The 21,101-nt window shown below is 41.5% G+C and overlaps 1 protein-coding gene across 5 annotated transcripts in view; it reads right to left on the bottom strand.

The window, feature by feature from the left end:
• Positions 1-15,142: 15,142 nt before the first annotated feature.
• Positions 15,143-21,101, bottom strand: part of LOC139620187 (vitamin D3 receptor A) — a 77,305-nt gene continuing 71,346 nt past the window's right edge. For all 5 annotated transcript variants that reach the window (XM_071475482.1, XM_071475487.1, XM_071475486.1 and 2 more), the window contains one exon: positions 15,143-20,334. In XM_071475482.1, the coding sequence (XP_071331583.1) occupies positions 20,081-20,334 (254 nt within the window). In that variant the 3' untranslated portion in view covers positions 15,143-20,080. The remainder of the gene's footprint in view (positions 20,335-21,101) is intronic.

Raw genomic sequence — 21,101 nt, 5'->3', positions numbered from 1 at the left:
TTTTGAAAGGGATGACATGACAGAGATTAATAATCCCCTCGGAGTAGATTTACATACAGATGCAGAGAGAGGAGATAAGTGGAGGAGGAGACGGTGATTTGTTTATCCTGTTAAAGTAATTCTGTGTAGAGTAATTATGTGATGTCTGGTGCTAATTGTTCTGGGAAATTATGGTGATATTAAAAATGGTGAATGACTGCTGTGGTGCTTCTCTATTGTGTCTAAAACACAACCCAAATTGTTGTTTTCACATGCTCTGCGGAATGGAAAGAGAGGAATAGGGGGGGGGGGGGGGGGGGAGCAAAACAAACAAACAAAGGAAAAAATGAGTGATGATCTCTCTCGTCCTGTAGCAGCTTTGAGAGAGCGGGACCCTCGGGAGCTGCTCACCAATCCTTAATTCCATTTCCCAAAAAAGACTTTCCTATTTTTACTCTGAGCCGAGATGATCCCCAGAGGAAAAGCACCCGCTCCGGGCCGTTTGGTTTTCCCGCAGATATGTCGTCCCTCAAGAAAACCCAAAATAAACATGTGGAAAACCACAAGGATAAATTTGGCTGCTTGTGCGGAAAAGCTTGGAGTCTCCGTGATTGCGCTCTCACATACTTCTTAAAAGAAAAAAAGAAGAAAGATAGCTGAGAGGCAGCGAGTCGGAAATGAGGGGAACAAACAGATGAATGAAGAAAGTTGGGAACAGATGGAACTGGGTGACATACAAAGGAAAACAGGGGCTGATGGGGGAATGTGAGGACTCCTGTCAAAAGTTTGAACGCTGGAAGACTGCATGCAAAATGATCAATGCACCATATTATCTGTGGGTCAGTGAACTAAATAAACTATTAGACCGTAAAGCCTAACAAGGAAAGTTACCTAATGTCCTTGAAAAGGTTTCATTATCTGTTATCTGTCTGGAAAACAGGAAAAAATGGAAGTCCTCATATTAAACTAAAAATAGGCCCTCCAGCAGTTTATTTCTAAATTCCTGTTTATACGACCTCTGCTCTGCTGTATATCTGCCTTGGCAGGAAATAAACCACATGCTTTACTACACGGACACAAATACCATCCAGTTAAGACAATAGAAAACTCAAGCTGGATTGAATTTGTGATTCAAATTGTAGATACGACCACAGAGACAGACCGATTTTCAAGTGTAGATGGTGTGAGAGTTCAAGGATGGAAAAGCTCCACTGAGGAAAAGAGAAATAATGAGTTCTGCATTTGGTAAGTAAAAAAAAAAAAAGGTTTACGGTATGGTATGAATCCCTCCATCTGTCAGCTCCACCCAAAACTTGAACTTCTCTTCCCTGACAACAGAGCAGAGTGTAGCACAAACTGCAGTCAGAGGAATGAAGCGCTATAGTGGAGCAGCAGAACAAAAAAGTAATGTTGAAACAGATTTACATATGAATGTTTCAACCTGTACAGCTCTTAAAAATAGTTTGTAAAAAAGCCGAAGTTGAGGTTGACTCTTATGCAGAGGATTTTTTTGTGATTAGAGCTGAAACCTGTCTTCAGAATAGGAGGGACACACTGCAGGAATCAGTGATGTGAAAAAAGAAAAAGCCATCGTCATTTTCAGGCAAACAATATCTGTAAGGTTTTTCTGACATTCTGGGAAACTATTAAGGGCCCCTATGGTTGTCTGAGTTCATGTCGGGGATAGATAGGTGACGATGATGATCGTCTCAGCCGGACTGACTCAGTCTAATTTCACAAGCTGGTTGGTTATCTGATAGAGAGATCAACAGTGGAGAGGGAGGATCAGATAAACACTCAAACTGCTTACTCTGCGTGGAGCTATAAACACTGCTCTCACTGTTCTCGGTACTCCTGGTTTTATGGCTACAACTGGACTGAACACATCATCACACCATCTGCTATTCTCAGCTTACTGACTCCCTCTGTGATTCATAGGACTCAAGATAATACATCATCATGAGATCAAATTGAAAGGAAAAAAACTGAAGTAAAAAAAAAAATTCTAAAAAAAAAACTTAAATATATAACAAGAATGAAACTGACTCGTGTAATGTCAGCCTCACAAAACTTTTAGTTTCAATAAGTTAGTTAACATAAAAAGTGTTTATGGGCCTTAATGAGACTCATCTAGAAACAAAACTGTTGAATGTTAAAAGAAAAGAAGCTCATGTCATTCTTCTCTTTAAAGAAAAGACGCTTTTTCACTAAATTGAAAGTTAGAGCCTGCAGGAGATAAACTTTGCATACACACCGGGAGCAGGGGAGGACTTAGCCTGGCTCTTATCAGAACCTCTGCAACTCATTAGCACATGGTATCTAGTTTATTTGCTCCCCAAACAAACCAGTGTGTAAATATGACGAGTTGTTTCGGACGAGTGACATGACTATCTGGACTTCCTTCCGTCATCCGCCACGAGGTTGCCAGGCAACCAGCGTTTGAGCTGTACTTGTCAGCCTCAGGTGCCGCTTAGCTGACAGCTAGCAGCTAACAGTTAACATGGTAACAATGTGGTAACATCATGGCGTCGTTATGAAGATGCATACTCTGGTCGTCCAGACGTGAGGCTCAAAGACGTGCAAGGATGGGGAAATGAAAACCCGTAGTGAAACTGGGAAGGGAAAAGTGTTCCAGGGATAAAACTAAAAGACTTGGAGCGCAAGAAAACAGGTGTGGTCCAGTGGTGAAGAGCATCAGCACAGGTGTCACAGTCAGTGTGGACTAAAACATCAGGTACAATAGAAACATATCTGTTCTGTGACAGAGGTTAGTGACGAAACACCAACACCACTTGGGGGCAGTGGAAAGAGTTTTTAACAACATTTAAGTTGATTTGTCGAACTTGTTAGCAAACACTTGCTTATTTACGCATTAGACCTGGCCAATGTAAATCCAGTATCCACTTCCTGTTAGCTCCTCCTCTGAAATTCTCAAGTCAGTCTCAATTAGAGCATTAAGACACCTGCCATGACGTGGCTCTCTCTCTCTCTCTCTCGCTCTCCTTTATAGCTTGTGAGTGAGTTGACCTGTTGTTCATCATTCCCACACTAATGCCTCCACCTGCTGCTGCTGTGTGTGTCACTCCGTTTTTGGTGGGCCTTCTTGTGTTACCCTGGTTGTTTTAACTTTTTAGCCCTGCCATAGTTTGCCTCTGACTTAGTTTGTTTGGCCTGTTCCTTAAGTGTCAGATTTATTTAAACCAACTGGTGAGCCTTTTTGGTTTCATTGTTATTTGAGGAGGAGGGTTGGAGAGAGAGAGAGAAGGAGAGAGAAAGAGGGACGAGGAGAAGCAGAGGAGGAGTGTCTGGGGCTTGGTCGTGGTCCCTTGTGGTAATATTTAATAACAAACATTAAAAATACCACAGAAATCCCTCACCACATTCCCACGGTCGGACTGGCCAGAACACACATGTTCACATAAGCATGCAACCACACACACACACACACACACATACGTTCCCTGTATACATACCGATGAGACTGTCTGTCCGTCCCACTTGCACGCACACTGTACACACAAACACACACATGCATTTATTCACATACCTATGCAAATATAAAAGCACTTGGTAACGCAAGCAAATCACAGGCACGCACATACATACAGCATAAAACTGTGTGTGTGTGTGATTTATTAGGAGTAGAAAGCTGCACAATAGAAACGCTCAGCGAAGCTGTCAAACACAGCTACACAAACAGCCAAAACATAAACCATTCAACACACTGGCAAATGTCAAAATGCATGTACACATAAACACACACGCGCGCGTGCGCACACACACACACACACACACACACACACACACACACACACACACACAGAGGAAAGTAACAGGGACAGAGGATTGCTGACAGAGGGCTGTCCCAGAGAGAGAGACCAACACCGCTCTACTTTCTGAAATGTCTTGAAAGAAGAAAGGTGTGTGTGTGTGTGTGTGAGAGTGAGAGAGAGTGAGAGAGAAAGAGAGAGGAGTTTTGGGTTCACCCTCACTCCTTGTGGTTTTCACGATCATACCTCATCGATGATTATCACCTATTAAACTACTATTATTGCTATTATTATTACTACCCCGACTCTAGTGTGTGTGTGTGTGTGTGTGTGTGTGTGTGTGCGTTCGTCATGTCGCCAGTGGCTTTCTGACCTCGTCTCGAGGTTTGGTGATCCCTGCCAGAGATTCCTTTCCATCTCTCCCTCCCCTCTGTGTTTCACATGTGCGTCAGCAGTGTTACCGCAACCTCTCTCATCCTTTCTCTCTCCCTCTCTCTCTGTAACCCCATGATCCTTGTTTTATGCACCCCACCCTCTTGTTTTCACTCGACACCTCCCTCCTTTTCCTCAATCTCTCTCTTTTTCCTCTATGATCCCCTTCTTATTTTCTCCTCCGTCATCTTCTGCACTGCTCCCTCTCCCTCACTGCTCTTCCTCCTTTCCTTCTCTCCTCTTTCTATCAAATCTCTCTGTCCTTCCATCTTGTTTTCTTTCTCTTCCTCTACTCCTGTTAACATTAGAAACTCTTATTCCCCTCTTCAGTTCCAGCAAAAGAGTCAGCTGGCTCAAAACAAAACCTGTCGTTCACCCCAAAACTTTCAGTTTCATATTTGTAACCTTTATTGTAGCTTCTATTCATAGTCGCCAAACGAGTCAGAAATGGAGAAATTCTCTGAATGCATGTAAAAACAGAGGAACGAATGCTTTGCATAAATATAATGACCTTAAATTCATATAAGTGCAGTAAATGCTTGGAAAGAGGAGAGTGTAAGAGTTGGAGAAAGAGACAGAGACCCGGCTACAATACACATAAAGAAATAAATCATCATAGACTCACCAGTGGGTCCATCAGTACCAGGACATGTGGAGCAATCAGAGACTGTTCAGATATACATTACCTATCTGGCATTGTAGATCCAAATATTTTCAAAACTAAGCCTACATCTATGATCTTTATGATGAAATGCACATATTTCTAAGAAATTAAAAATAATTCACATACAGACCATGAGCAGTATTTGATATTTCCATGCAGTGTGTCAGTATCAGTGTTAACCATATATTTAAAGCTGCACCATTCAATATTTTATATTAATAATGGATCAGACTATGACTATGTGTAATGTGAAAAGAGTCCCTCTTTGTGATGAACCTGTCAAGAATTATCACCCAACTCTGTAGTTCCCCTCATTTCTACAGCGCTTTCTGACGTCCTGCAGCTCATTGTTTTGGCTTTATGGCCGTCGACTTTACTGTTTTGAGTCTCAACAATTACTTTTCCACTTTTCACCTATTTTCAGTTCTGGTAAATCCACCACACACTACCTGCACAGCACCAAATGGCACAAAGACAAAGTTAGTGACCAGCTGCTCAACTTTGTGAAGAATTAAGCGTCTAAAGAGCTGGATGTTTTTGTCAAGAGCTGGAGCAGATCAAAACAGCTAAGAGTCAGATTAGGAGGCCAGAAACGTGACTCCAAATGAGCGCTAACGTTGCTCCATATCTGTTCGATGTGTGGGTTTGACATTATGTTTGCTACAAAAAAAAAAGTACAGCTTTAAGGGGAAGTTTTAAAGGGAAAATCAGTGTTCAAGAGGAAAAGAAAAAGCAGTCATTTCAAGTGCTGAAATAAATACTGCATGTTGTTTTATTTCACCGACCACTCATTGACTCCATCCCTTCGAAGAGGTAAAGTGAACATCACTCACTTCTCAGAGAGACTTTGCTGGGCCTGGAAGGACCTCTGACCACTGGGATCTATGCATTATTAAATTAAGTGTTCTCCCCATGTCTGTGTGGGTTCCCTCCGGGTACACTGGCTTCCTGCATGCTTCCAGTCCAAAGACATGCACCTTAGGTTAATTGGTGACTCTAAATTGCCCACAGGTGTGAGCGTGCCTGTTTGTTTGTCTCTATGGCCGCGTTCAGACTGCAGGCGAATCTGATTCAAATCAGATTCCTACTCAAATCCGATTTTTAGGGCTGACTGTCCACACTGTTTTTAGCAAGTGTCCAAATCGGATATGGCTCTGTTCAGACTGTGCCACATTATTGACTGATCTGACAGGTCGCTGTAGTAACGGAGCGTCTGACGTCATATAATTGCGACAGCGACAACAACAACAACAACAACAAACATGATGGAGGCAGGTCACCTCAGTATATTGGCCTTATCACTGTCCAGTAGAGGTGCAGAACATCTCAGACGCATTAGACCAGGGGAGCCCAATACATCCATCGCGGAATTAAAAGAAGTAGAATCTATTTCTTTTAATGTCGTGCGATCTACATTTTTTCCTTAACTTCATTGGGAGTTCCGTGCGATCTACCTGCACTCCTCTTGCGATCGACCAGTAGATCGCGATCAATGTATTGGGCACCCCTGCCCCAGACATGTGCAACGCCGCAGGAGGCTGGTAGGATTATACACAACAATGCTTCGTGCTGCACTCACTGCCGGAGTTTCTGTGCAGCGACGAGTGTGGTGCATGGATGCATACATCCATGGTGTGGTGCCACCCGAAGAGCTGGGTCTGGCGTCGCATAGAGTGACGTCACGGAGCCATCCAGTTGCAATCTGGATGGGCTAAAAATCGGATTTTGGCTGGCAGTCTGAACGCGGCCTATGTGTTGGCCCAGTGATAGACTGGCGACCTGTCCAGGGTGTACCCCACCCTCGCCCAATGTCGGCTTGGCTTGGCTCCAGCCCCCCCCCGCGACCCTGTATGGATAGGTGGTACAGATAATGAATTAATTCATCTAAAACCAGCAGCATCTGTAGTAGTTAACTACTGACGTCTGTTCAGCTGGTTAAGCTTATGGTTTATATTGTATATTTATATTATGTAATTTGAAAGACAGAAAGAAATTGTGTATTCGATTTGCAAACATCTCAAGATGCACTCTACATTAAAAAAAGTAAGAGACAGTCAGTTCTGTCAAACAACGTCATTGAGGTCAAACCACTTCAGCAAAGCAACATGAAGGAGGAGAGAAAACAAGAGTCCTGAGTTTCACGGGGTTTCTGTGTGTGAAGCGAGGTGGGGGGGGGGGGGGGGTCACTCTGCCTTACCCCATGTTACATTTATTGTGTAAAGATGGCAGGCTATTTGAGTGTGTACCTGATTAACTGTGAGAAACAAGAGGCATAAATATAAATGCTATATTGAAGACTCGACTCTCTCTCCATTTGTCTGCTGCAACAGCTGTGGATGTCGGACACTTGGCTGGAGAAACAAGAATCTCATCCACTAAAACATTCCTCCCCCACTGGGAAAAGCTGCACAGCAGAGGGAAATGGTGATGTGAAAATGAGACAAGTAAGAAATACTGCAGGTGACTCCCTTCTGGGGAGAGGACCGATACACGTGGCAAATATTGTCTCTTTATGCTTTTTTTTGCACAAAAATGACATGTCTGTTTTTCTTCTTATTATTTGTATTAAAAATCAGTGTTGTGTATCTGTGATGCAGCAGACAGGCATGATTCAGTTGGAGTTAAACTGCACAAAGTTGTTTGTAATATAACATGATATTAATTCAACTAAAGGGCAAGTATTTTCTGGGAATCCAAAGCTTGTTATATCTCATTCCTCTGTGCCATAGAGCTCAGCTGTTGTCGGAAAATCATGAAAAACACGCGAGTGAGCTCCACTGTTGCACTGAGTGACGTGCTCCTTCAGTATGATGATGCAGGGACTTTGGTTTATTTTGAGTCATGTGCTGGACTCCAAATGTCTATTATTCCCTTGCTGAAAATAAACCCTAACCATTGCATTATTTACTCATGATATTGGCTGACAATTACAAAGGCTAACATGGTTTTAGCAAACTATCCTTTTTTTAAAGGAGCTATTTGTAAGTTTCATTATTGCTACATAGCTAACATTAGCATTAACAGCTGTTTACTTACCACTGTAGAAGAAATGTTGCAAGTTCAGCATCAGACTTCATTCCTTTCCTCACCAAGAGCTGCCTCCAGGTGTGGACCTGATGTTAACTCTTGCTTTCAACATGACTTTTCTTCTGAAGTCAGCAACCAGCTAGCCCCAGCCTGTCTCATCACCTTCTGATAGCCGCTCACTGTAGCCTTCAATCTGCCCCAGCAACAACCACCACCGCCCGCTCCTGGCAAGAAACCGTGTTTGGCAGCAGAGAAAACTTACAACAGCCCTTTTTAAAAAATGAAAATGTACTTGGATTGTTTTGAAAGATTGAACGGAGTCAGACAGTACTGAGGGATGGACTAACACGTTGTTGGTTTTGGTCTCTTCATGGGATTTGTTGACACAAAGGAAAATACACACAAACGCCATCCTTATCCTTTAACTAATAACTGGAGTAATATTCTGGATCATCGGGGTTTCAGAGGCTTTTCTGATTCTGGAAGAAACACATTACAAATACAAATTGAAAGACCCTTGATAATATATCAACGGCTTCTTGCCATTGGTATTTGCATCCAAAAGCCAACATGTGCCCCATTATTTCAGGGTTGTAAGCTGGATCATCCTTTTTTTTTTTTTTAAGCCCTGATTCGTTGCAGTGTTACGCCATAGTGTAACATTTCAGTATAGGCCATCTGAACATGAGCAGGATATGACTAAGGAAGGCTACGGGGGGTTGACAGTAACATTTTAGTTTATGACATTTGTAATATTTTACTTACTGCGTATATGTGTGTGTTCACGCCTTTGCATACCCACGTGTGTGTAAGAGCTGTTTCCCAACATGGCTGCGTCTGTAATTATGCAGGAATGTGACTGTAGAAACACTTGAGACTCCTGGCTCTGTGTCTCATCCATGACTGTAACTCTCTTTATATGAGCTGTGAAAGCCAGTGATATAATAGTCAATCAACACACAGCAGTGTGAGCCATTAGCATCTGGTTGGCGGTCTGAGGAGAACTTAATACGGGAGAAACAGTTATTATGAAAACCGCAATGAGCGCAATATAGTGGAAGTGTTGATGGCTGCAGTTTATTTCAAGCCTGAGAACACAGTCATCAAACCATGGGGAGATGTGTCATTAGCACAAACAAAGGAAAATACTCACTAAGCTGATATCAGTCAAAACGTCTTTCTAATGATGGTCATGTGATTGGTCTAATTTAAAGCCATTCAGTCAGTAATCACACAAATATCAGCTTTCAAAAACTCCATTAGCCAATCAGTGATGTTCTTCTTCTCTCTCTTTCTTCTTCCCTCCATCCTCCGTTCTCTAACTACCTCCTACCTACCTACCTTCCTCCTTTGTGGCCACAGACCTGCATGCGAGGCGCCTCCTGCGCCGCCACATGGAGGAGATTGCCCTAATGATGTTTGGATGACTCCCATCACAGACAGGCCCAGCGCTCTGTCATCCTCCCGCTTCCCAGACCTGGGTCACGCAGGGGTTTGCGAACAACACTCAGACACTAGTTTCAACCTGCTCAGAGAACCGGTCGGGTGGGGTTTGTCATAACACAGCAAATTAGGAAAAGTGTCAGCTTTGTCTGCAATCAAAGAAAGGTCTGAGATGATTATTACACTTTCAGACGTCTGAGCTTGGCAGCTCGCGTTGAATTATTCGCCATCGTGCACTGCACATCGTGACTTCTTCTTCTTCTTCCTTTCATCATGCCGCAGCGGATGTCTTATCATTGGAGGGGGGAGGTGTAAATGTCACTTTGTTGTTGGAGGTCTAACAACAGTGTTTTGTGCAGTACTGCTGGGTCTGTGAACGGCTGTGGAGGACACTTATGAGTTGGAAAGTTTTAAAATCAGAAATTCCATAAAATGTGAGAAGGTGAGTTTGGGGTGAGATGTACTGAACAGCATCAGTTTGTTAAATCGCGGAAACTTTATTGCCAGTGGAAATTTCAGTTTGGAGAGACGGTTGTATTTGATAAGAACAAAATTGTTCAGTAACACCTCAATAATGCGTTTAGTCTGAAGTCATGAAATGTCGATGTGAAAATAAACAAATCTTAGTTTTGGCTGTTTTATCTCAAATACTCAGAAACGTTGAGATGTTGTTTACTAAAATGAAGTTTGGCAAAACTTCCAGTACCTTTTTATCACAGTATTAGTCACTCAGTTGTAATGTGGATTTGAGTTAAAAGCAGTTCAGCCTCAGAGAAATATTTCCCCTCTCAGGCTGTTTAATGTGATGGAGTTCTAGAGGCCTGACGTGGCTAAAGTCTACACTATTTCACAAGAAAAAGCCCCGATTTCAGAAAAGATGTATACGAGAAATCTCAGATAATGCTGTGTAGCAGGACTTTTTCTACTTTTTTTTTTCATTTTCATCCCCCTCATCATCTTGTGGCGTCTCAGATTTAGACTCATGGATAGTCCCGAGACTCAATATAGAAACCACTGCCATAGCACTCACTTCCAGTATTTGATATTACTCAGAACTACTCAGTGAGAAAATTTTGCACCAGGATTGGCCCAGCTTGAAATGCACTGCAATCCAGAGAGGCAGCTGGTCCACAGCGCTTAAGTTTAAGAAGCTAAAATGACTTTCTGCTAAATGGTGAGTTAGGAGCAATTCTGTTCTCACATATATGACTAACCTGTCTCTAGACATCTAACATTTAATGGGTTTATACTTTAATCCAGATCCCATTCAATAAGATTAAAGAATCTAAAATTGTGACTTTTACAAAGCCAAAAAATACAAAAACATGGGTAGTGGTGCTTTTTTTGTATGCAGGGTACTAACACACACATAGGCCCCTTCTAAAAGTCCATCATCTGTTCATCACCCAACAGCATCCTAGTGCCCTCTACTGGCCACAGGCATGTATGTGCACCACGTCCACTTAAAAACACTGTTCACTGAGGAACAATGACATGTCATCAACTACATGAAAATATATTTAAAAAGTACATATTAAAAATATACTCAAGCAAAGGAAAATCCCAGACTGTTGAATACTGAGTATACACATACGCCTCATACTTTCCTCTATAGCTGATTTGTGGTGCTAACAGCATAGACAAATTAAAACTTGATAAAACTTGAAGATAATAGAACTGTCATTTATACCCATGTTCAATTATCACAGATTTCTCTAAACCAGATATACAACTGAGATGTGTGATTTCATAATTTGGGTGAACTAACCCTTTAACCTTATTCTCTGCATCCACAAGCGTCATTTACAGAAAGACAACAAACCTAAAGACAAAAAAAAAAACAAAAAAAACACACAGGAAGCCGGGGGTGTTTTGCATCATTATGTACAGCTGTTTTATTTGTGATTTCCCCAAAACATTATCAGTATTTTACTACATACAATGCATGTAATCAAAGTACAATGGATCAACTTCAAAGAGAAGAAGAGCAAAAAGAAAAGAGCAACACAAAAAACAGGCGGTGATTTTTAACCACTAAGAGAGACATTGGTTAAAGTACTATATGTATAACACTATTTATTGTCGTATAGGGCTGCTGATGGTGCTATCAACAGCGATGCCATGGCAACTGTTTATGTTGAAAAGACGAGTTTCTGCTCGAAGCACTGAGGTCGGGTGAGTTTTACTGCAATGTGGTGTGCATGTGTGAACGTAAAGGTACTTATCTTGGGACTCGACTGAGATCGGCTATAATTTTCAACTTTTTTTTGTTCACCTAATGATGAGAGTAGGTCGTGCTATGGGAGGTCAAAGTCTGCTGGACATTCTTTGAAAACAGGATTAAACTAAGTCACATTAAATAAAATGAAGAAGTTTCATAAGTGTAGGATTTTTACTTAATCATTTTTCCAAACCAGGAAGGCTTTATAAGAACCAAATGTCACTGAGGAACCAGTAAAGGGGAATAAATAAAAGCAGCGAATGAAACCAAAGAAGAACCAGCAGACAAACACTGACGCAGCACGTCCCAGTCACATGCACCTCCCACAAGCAAACTACTGTTGACTCATACAACAATTGAAGAACGAATGTGTGGATATGAGGAGAGGAAAAAACAGCTACTAAAACTCAATGAAACTGTCTTAACATCAGTAATACGAAGACAGATCGTCCTGTATTCTGGTTTAAAACCCCTGATATTGTCCCAAAATAAGGCTGTGGGTTCTAGGCACACCAAGGTTCAACTGAGCTGAGCAATATGTGCATTTATGTTTTTTTGTATTTTTTTTTTAAAAAGACATGAAACTTTCTGTATGTACTGAATTAATTAATGTTTAATTTATTTCTAACCACCTGGCTACTCCAGGTCTTTTTATAGAGATTAGACATAAAAAAACCAAAAAAAAAGCCCAAAAAAAACAAAAAAAAAAACAGACGATGACCAAAAAAATTCATTTTTCGACATCACACATTTTGCAGAGCATTTAGAGACAAATACACAAGTGCATCATTGGCAAAAACTGCTGGTGAGGGAGAAAGAAGTGCACACAAATGTGCATTGTGTGTGATTGTGTGTCTGAGTGTGTGTGCTGTGTTCAGTGTCTGTCCTTTTCAGTCAGTCAGTATGAGTGTATGTTTGTCTGAGAGTGCAGCCGTTTTAAGTGCATGTGTATATGAGCAAGCGCATATTTAAAGAGGTAGCAGAGAAATGCAATCAGAGCAACGGATGAACGACAACCGTCCATCTGTCACGACAGTAGAAAAGCTGACTTTCTATCTACCTGCTCTCCTCAGGTTCAGTGATTCAGTGGGAGCTACACAAAACTGAGACCCACACAAATATCTGTCAAAAATTAAATTATTCAATTTTCATTCTACTGAATTTCATTTCATTTTTCAGGATACTGTTAATTTCATCAACAAATAAGCTTCCTTGTATCTATTTCAAATGATTTTTCTTGCCATACTGGCAAATTGGGTGTCACTTTTGATTATTTCATCCTTTTCCCAAAAGGCCACGAGTCAGATACTATTTTAATATAATAAAATTGCATTGTTAAATATCAAATATTTTAAGATCTAATTAAACTCAATCTCAGTGTGATTTCCCACATCTGTCCACAGCTTTCTATTAACAGCAGCTGATGGTAATAGATGAACCTTAGAAGAGCTGTAACGTCCACATGCTGAGAGCTGAAATGTGATTCATTAGTCAGTATAATACAAAGAGTGATCACTAAAGGCTTGGTGTGTCATTCACAGCATATATTTTGAAGGCCTGCTCATCTGAAAGCTGAGTGACAGCAGCAAATAAACAAGAGGATTCAGAACCAGAGTTGGGGGGAGTCAGAAGAAGGCAGAGTGCTGAGGTTGGGATAGAGTGGGTGTGTGAGACTCAGCAGAAAAGAAAGAAGAAAAAAATAATATATATATTACGTGTTATTTGTATCTAGAACATCTGAAAATGGGATCCCAATGTTACAAACCCTTATCAGACCTTTGAGGAAAGCTTACAGCTAGAGAGAAACACACAGGAAACCCGCGATACAGAAGCGAAGCTGACTGAGGGACACACTGCATTGGGTGTTACGCCCAGGCCACAGCACTACTTTTTACTTTATAGATGTTAGGACAGAGCAGTTATCAAGGTCAAACTACCACTCCCTTTATTTGAGTCAGTGTGAATCAATGCAAAGACCTCCATCTCTCATCTCTGAGCGGTTGTGTAAAGCTGAAAGCGTCCGCAACAAGCCTGACGAAGAGGTTTCGAGCTGGTGTGGCGCTAATCCTGCACTTTCAGCTCTACAGAAAAGCCCAAAGAAAACAAGCAGCTCCGCGGAGTCCCATCAGACGACACACAAATCAGGTGGCATTTTACGACAACGCCACCTGTCAGTTTAGTAGCATCAAAGGTTTTTTTTGGAGGCTGGTCCTCGACTCGAGCAGGACCGCCTGCCTCCTCTTTCTCTTGGTGCCTCTGAAGTGTGCGCCGATGAGCGGACATGAGGTTTTACACTACATTTACATAGCAGGTTTCATCTCTATCCCAGCATGCTCTGGATTAGCCTGCCTGAGCAACTCAAGCTGACAGAATGTTTTGCCTTAGACCCCTCTAAGTAATTAACTTCTTAAACTCACTGTTTCTTTTAATCCTTTTTTTTTAAAGTCTGCTTTGATACAGATGTTTTTTTTTCCTTTTTTTAAGCAGCTTTGTTATTCAAAGGAATAGTCTGGCATTTGGGGGAATATGCTTATTTGCTTTCTTGCTGAGATACAGTCACCAGAAGATTAACGCTACTTTCCCATCTGTACAATAAACATGAAACTACGGCCAGGAGACAGTTATTCTAGAGTCAACACGGGAAGCAGCTAGCCTGCCTGTGTCCCAGGGTAACAATGTCCGTCTAAGGTGTTTTTTTAAACTAGGCTAGCTATTTCCCCTGATTCCACTATTTAAGCTAATATTGGCTCCTAGATCTAACTTTTTTTAGTGCACAAATATGAGAGGAGAGTAAATGAACACATTGACATTCATAACCTTATTCTTTCTTCTATGTGAATTTATCACTTGTCTTGTCTGCGTCATTGTTTCTCTACAAACTCAGATTATAAACCAAGTTTTTTTCAGATGTGTCTTCCCGTTTTAACTGTAGCTGGCTGGCTGGGGCCTTTTTGTGTGGAGTTTGCATGTTACCCCCATGCCTGTGTGGGTTCTCTCCTGGAACTCCGGCTTCTTCCCACACTTAGGTCATTTGGAAGGTGTGAATGGTTGTTTGTCTCTACATGTCCCGGGTTTAGCCCGCCCTCGCCCAATATCAACTGGGATTGGCTCCAGCAACCCTACAAGGACAGGCTGATGGATAATGAATAAGATATACTGAGTTATGTACCTGGGGTATATAACATTATTAACTTATGTCTTTGTTCCACAGACTCATGTTGTCAAAATGGAAACCGATTCATTCAAAATCATTAGAAAATATCACATCTGCGTTACATGTATAAAGAATGAAAAGATTTTCCAGCTGCTATGTGAATGTAGCCTTACTTCCATGCAAAGTTTTTAATTTGCATTTACACACTCCAGAGGTGAGGCAATGCTAAAGAGGCCTCTGATTTACTGACTTTAAGATTTGTAGGCTTATATTGAGATTTGAGGTAAAAAAAAAAAATTAAAAAAAAATTATCCAGCATTTGAAAAGGAATATACTGTACATATACACAAAACCCTTCTAAATTAGTGTTAAAATAAAAACAGATGCTTTTTATAATAAACATATCATGCTGACAAAAAAAAAAATATATATATATATATATATATATATATATATATATATATATATATATATATATATATATATATATATATATATATGTGCGGAAGGGAGAGGTAGTATGTTTGGTTAAACGCAGCGCCAAAGCTTAGCGGCACGTCATCTGTTCATAGAGACAGAGAGACAACGAGGACAGAAAACCCAGAAATGAGGCAGAGATGAAGATCAAGTGAGTAAAGCAGAAAAAAACTGGAGAGTGACAGTTAACATTTAGAAACATTGGGATCCACTGGTATACTGACTGGTCTACTGGCAACAGGATTCTACTGGACAATCTTCTTCTTCACACAACAACTGGCAACTAGTTCACTGTATATCTGACGTAAAAACACTGCAAAGATTGAGGAAAGAGTTGAACTGTGTGTGTGTGTGTGTGTGTGTGTGTGTGTGTGTGTGTGGTATGAGTTTATGTTTGGTTCCCTTAAAAGCTATTGTAAAAAAGTCATTCTGTAAATGATTGAGGTATCTGTTCAATGCTTCCAGCTGAGTGAGGTTTCTGTAAGTAAGGCTACTGAGGTGGAGCTGCTGACCTGGGTTGAGGGGAGGAGGGGTGAGAGGGGAGAGAGACTTCAGCTTCGTTTGGGTCCATTTGAGTGTTAATGGCTTCTAGCATCAGCTACAGTCCTCGTGTTAATTGTTAGTGTAAAACTACTAAGTCAGATTTGTCTTGCAGGCTTAGCATTCTCCATGTACAACCTAAAACTTAACCATTAATAATGGAAACGAAAGAAATTATACACATCAGCGAAATGTCCATCAGCAGCATAGCAAAGTTACATAAGTGATATTTCACTCTTGGAACCCTCACAACTGAGCTCTCGCCCTGTCACCCTGTCCTGTATTCCTTTTTAAACAGATGATGTAGGTGTTGGTGTTGTATGTAAAAAGTCCACTTTTTTTATGTCATTCAACAACTATTCTTTAAAAATGTCAAGAGCTGCAATGCGAGACACAGAGTAGTGAGAAAGGTAAAATGTCACGCTTTGGGTTAAGGAGGCGACATCTCTTCAGTCACTGCACACTCTGCCTGTACAGCACATCACTACATCTGCCTGTGGCGACTCAATTGCAAAATACTGTATCTCCTACGGTCTACAACTTCTCCACAGTCTTCTGGATGTCCAATCTAAGGGGTTTCTGGGTCAAACACAGACAAAGGAGCCATTTCTTTCTGCACCGTCATGCATGTCATCACACGTCCACTAAATCTCAGACTCCCATCAGCCCTTGGTGCACCACAGATTTCCAAAAAGCAGAGCCGGACTGGCTGCCGAGTTAAAGCTATGAAGAGTAATCCTGCTGTAATTGGCTATCGCAGAGAAAGAGGCGGTTAGATGGTTGGGTGATGAATGAAGAGGCACGCCCATGCAGATGCTGCAACAGTTTGCCATTGGCTAAATCCTGTGTCAGTCAGTTGAGGCAGTGTTAGTTTATGAACACTTGACTGTGTTTGACATCCTGCTTCTGGAGAGGTTGTAGGTTTTTTTTGTTTTGTTTTTTTATACAGAGCTGGGGACCGCGCTTCCATAACAAAGATTTAGCTCCACTGTGTGGCTACAGATCCAGGTACAACATGGCGGCAATGACAAGTCTTTTGTTATTCCATTAGGAAAAGGAAGGAGAATGAGTGCCAGTGTCCCTCCCCTGTCCAAACGAGAAGGTGAAGCCACATCATTAGTTAAGGGCTATTCCGTATACACTGAGTCGAAATGAAGGGAACCAGGGAAGGTGAGCTTGTTCATTTGCACTTGGAAAAGGCTCCAGGAGTCCATTTTGCTTATGTCTGCTTCATTAAAATGACATCCCAGCGCAGCAAGCCAAGCACTAGCTAGACAGCAAATTCTGACACACATTACAATTGACAATCTTGAAAAGAACAAAAGAAAACAGGGGAAAAAAAAAAATTCACCAAAATGAAAATATTATGGATATACTGTATAATTGTCAAAAGCTTATCAATTGACTTTAGAAAGAGAGAGAGAGAGAGAGAGAGAGAGAAAAGACGTACATCCATAAGCCTGGAACGCACAGAGGGGACACTTCCTGTGGTGACACACTGAGTCGCTGGGTGCCTTCACAAGGCTGCCGGAGAGTGAAGGAGGTTCACACCGATGTTTGTGTGTGTAGATCGTGCGTGAGACTCAGCCAGTTGGAATGCTCAACACAGCCACCACTGGGAATGTTCAGTCACATGACGCCTTTGCAATTACAACATATTAGGTTTCTGAGTCCCATCGTTGCACTAATGTTCATTTCAATTAGAGCTAATCACCCAAAACAGGGTTGGACCAACGCTGGCCCTTCACTGGGGACTATATTGGCCAGATTGCTTTCCTGATGTTCTCTCATGCATGCATGTTGGTCTGTGAAACATTCTGCATTTTGTTGATATGAAATTGGTCTAATTTGAATTTGGGAATATTGGCCACTACCACTTCCAGTCAAAAATATCAGCTTGCAAAAAAGCCGTACTGGTCAAACCTAACTCCGACATGTTTCTTCAGTGCTCCCTGAAACAACTCAGTCACCTCGCCAGGATTGCCATCTCTGTGCATTCTAGTTAAATACAACATAAGAGACCATCTCCTAATTGCATATAGTGCTGTATTTCCAGAGCATCTTGCCATCAACATTTGAATTCTCTTAGTATTTTGCCTACATTAATCTCTAACTATGTACAGACTTAGCAAGTGGTATTTACAAAGTTTGTCCACAAGGGGGTGATCCAGGCCTGCGTGAGGGGAGAGCATGCACCGTGTCAACAGAAATGTGATAATGATATGTAGTGATGTTGAAAAGTAACATCCTAAACCTCGCTTATGCGGCTGGTGTTGAAATGATATATATGTGACAAAACGGCATGAGGCTTGATTTTATACTGAATATAAAAAAGTTCTTCTTTCTCTGTTTCATAACTCCTGTCCTGCTGTTAAGAGCATCTGAAGGATTTCATTCCAAAAACACTACAGACTATACATAGTTCAACTACTGTATATTGCTACCATTTGTAGAAGATTCACTTTGCCCTGAAGAAAGAAAAACAAACTGAACTTAAGGCTGATATTAATCAAGCAATGTTTCAACACAGACGACTGTGTTTTTAAATGTTGCCATTTAATGGGTATGTCAGCTTTGACTGTAATGATCTGTAATGCATTGTACGATAATGCAAACCATTTCATAAGAGGAGTTTTTTTTTTCTCCGTTGAACAGAAGCTTAGGAATGAAAACATTGTAGTAATCCGTTTTAAAAAGTTTCACTTGTAGCTTACTTATGCTGTTATTTAGTATGATTAGAAATCACAGTGATGCCTAGAGCTTCAAAAACAATCTCCGTCTTATGATTGTAAGCTTACGCCACACACACCGTAAACACCAAGTACACAATATCATCAGACAAACTTTTCCCTGAGGCAACAGCCGGTAGTTGGTTTCTAGCCAACTATCTAGCTCTAACTGTCTTAGCAGCAATCTAACCAGCCGAACAAATTTTTTTTTTTTTGGATAATCACTATCCACGAAATATGACGTTTGTGTTTGCGTATGTCAGTCTACAAACTTCACAGGTCCAATAACGACAAAATCCAACAGTGAAGTGCTTCCCTGCACTAAACCCTCAGTCAGAGCCTGTACACACACCCCCTTGTGGTCCATCAATATTCTCATACTGTACACACATCACAAAAATAGAAGGACTCCTCGCACACTTCTCAGCGCTTTCTTATGTGTGTATACATCTATCTTTTGAAAGATTACACATACACACTCAACTGAGGAGGGGCCTTCGAATCCTCTACATTATACAACACTCAGAACTGCTTGCTTCCATGGAAGCAACCATGTTTTGCTCTCTTAAATATTTCTATATATATATATTTATATATATCAGCTTATACGTATCATTTATATTTATATAGCATTATACATACATTCTTGTTTTGTGAAATTCCCTTTTGTCTTGTGAACAGGGAATTCCAACCATATCATCTCCTTCCATCTACCCAATCTCCTTTACTTGTTCCTCCGAATCTCACCTTTCCTCTCCCACCATTTCTACACTGAAACATTCCTACTTTAAATTCCTTTCTTCACTTCATCGGACCATCTGAGACCTCTCCTACACAGATACACAGGGCTTAGCAGGAAAACACACCTGCTAGCCTCCCATCTTCACCAAGTATTTTTAAACCAGTGAACCAAGTATTATTTCCATGATATTACTGTAAGCTTGCCCATGGCTGGCCATGTTGATGTTTAATATATTTGGATGTATTTGCTGTCAACTAATAGTTTGTAGCTACCTAACACTAGTGAAGTAACATTGCTAGCAGTTTATCTGTACCTCACAAGTGCCAGCATGGTTAATCGATGTAAATCTGTGTATCTGCTCCTGGCTGTCATCACGATGATGTGAACATGAAGCAATGTCATGAGGATGACGGTAAAAATGGATGTGACGGTCACATCCCATCAAGCTGTCTCCGCTGTAAAAAAATGGCAGGAATCTAGAAGTGATGTCTGGGGAAAGGTGGTGATGAGAAAAGGCAAATCTGGAGTTTGTGGATTGCGGGGAGGATCGGGATGTCCAGCTGTTCCAGATGTCTCTGAGTCAGGATCTCCACGTGACCTAATGAAATGTAATGTGGTACTGTGTTTGCAAACCCTATCCGAGTGCTGCAGACATCCACAGCATATTCAGGTGTCTTGAACCCTGATCTGACTCCTCCTTCAGGTCAGGAGGAAGAGGAGGAGGATGGGCCAATGATGAAGAGGTGAAGGTTACTGTCTACCTATCTGAATATTAATCTTTCTCCCACATGTCCAGGGATGTATTGAGGCTGGGGTTTTCTCGGTGAAAAGGCGGTAAGGGTTGGTTAATCATCCTGTGTGTGATGAAGGTGTGTATGTTTACATGCTTGCCAACTCCTCTGCTATGACACCTCGCTGCCAAACACTTCCAGTACCAGTGGGGTGAGCTGCATGCTGTGCTCGGGCTGGAAGGAGAGCGAGCGGTACTGCTTGGAGTGCTCCTCATTCAGGCTGCGCAGGTCGGCCAGTTTCTGGATCATCTTGGCGTAGAGGAGGCGTCCGCCTGGGTGGTTGACCCGGATGTAGGCCTGCAGCGCCTCTGACAGACGGTCCTGGAGCTGCTCGATGCGGGCGTGGTCTTGGACACCTGGACGATCTGCCATTGGAGAAGCAAGAAGGTGGAATGTGGGGAGTACATACATGTCCACAATGAGGGAGGTCAAAGAGCAAAGGAACAGGCAAGCAGACAACCAAGCAGAGTCAAAGAGGGGCACAGGGAGAGGGGAACACGGGGTGAAGTGTAAAACAGGTTGAAGTTTCAGTAGGAACGTGGATGGATGGAAAGAGAAGGAGAACATCAGTCAGAGCAGTGTGATGCTTTGTTTTGCCAAAAAGAAAATATTCAAAATAAGCAAATTGGTATGATGGTCTTTGCACAACCCATACATGTTTTTTGCTTTTCACTTGTTCTTTACATACACAGCATTTATGACATATGTTGTTTTCAGGATAAACTGCGCCACTAAGGGATGACAACAACTGCCATATTATGCGAGTGGCACGACAATAACTATAACAGAGAGGAGAGGAGAGTTAAACACTCTTTGCAACCATGTTGTGAGCCTCAGTCCTGTAAATTTACTGATTGTGTGAAACAAACAAAAAAAGCACATTTTTGTATCGTTTTTCTTTTCCATTTGAATGAATATAAGATGCAACTGTATTTATACGATGTAAACCTGTATTTGTTTACATTTTGGTTCATCTGCATCATGCTGCCGTTACAGTTAGTACTGAAAACTTTTGGAGTATTTTAAAGCAGGAAGTGCAGCAACAAAACGCCTCCAGCAGAGAGCAGCTGAGAGGAATCTCTTCACAGATTTGTGTTAGACTGGTATAATCCAGGCCCAGGAGGATCGTACC

This window comes from Trachinotus anak, unplaced genomic scaffold (assembly GCF_046630095.1).
Source record: "Trachinotus anak isolate AG129_WGS33_773 ecotype Australia unplaced genomic scaffold, CSIRO_AGI_Tana_v1 ptg000004l, whole genome shotgun sequence".
Classification (NCBI taxonomy): Eukaryota; Metazoa; Chordata; class Actinopteri; order Carangiformes; family Carangidae; genus Trachinotus; species Trachinotus anak.
Note: the sequence above shows the minus strand (reverse complement) of the source record. Positions and strands in the feature narration are given on the sequence as shown.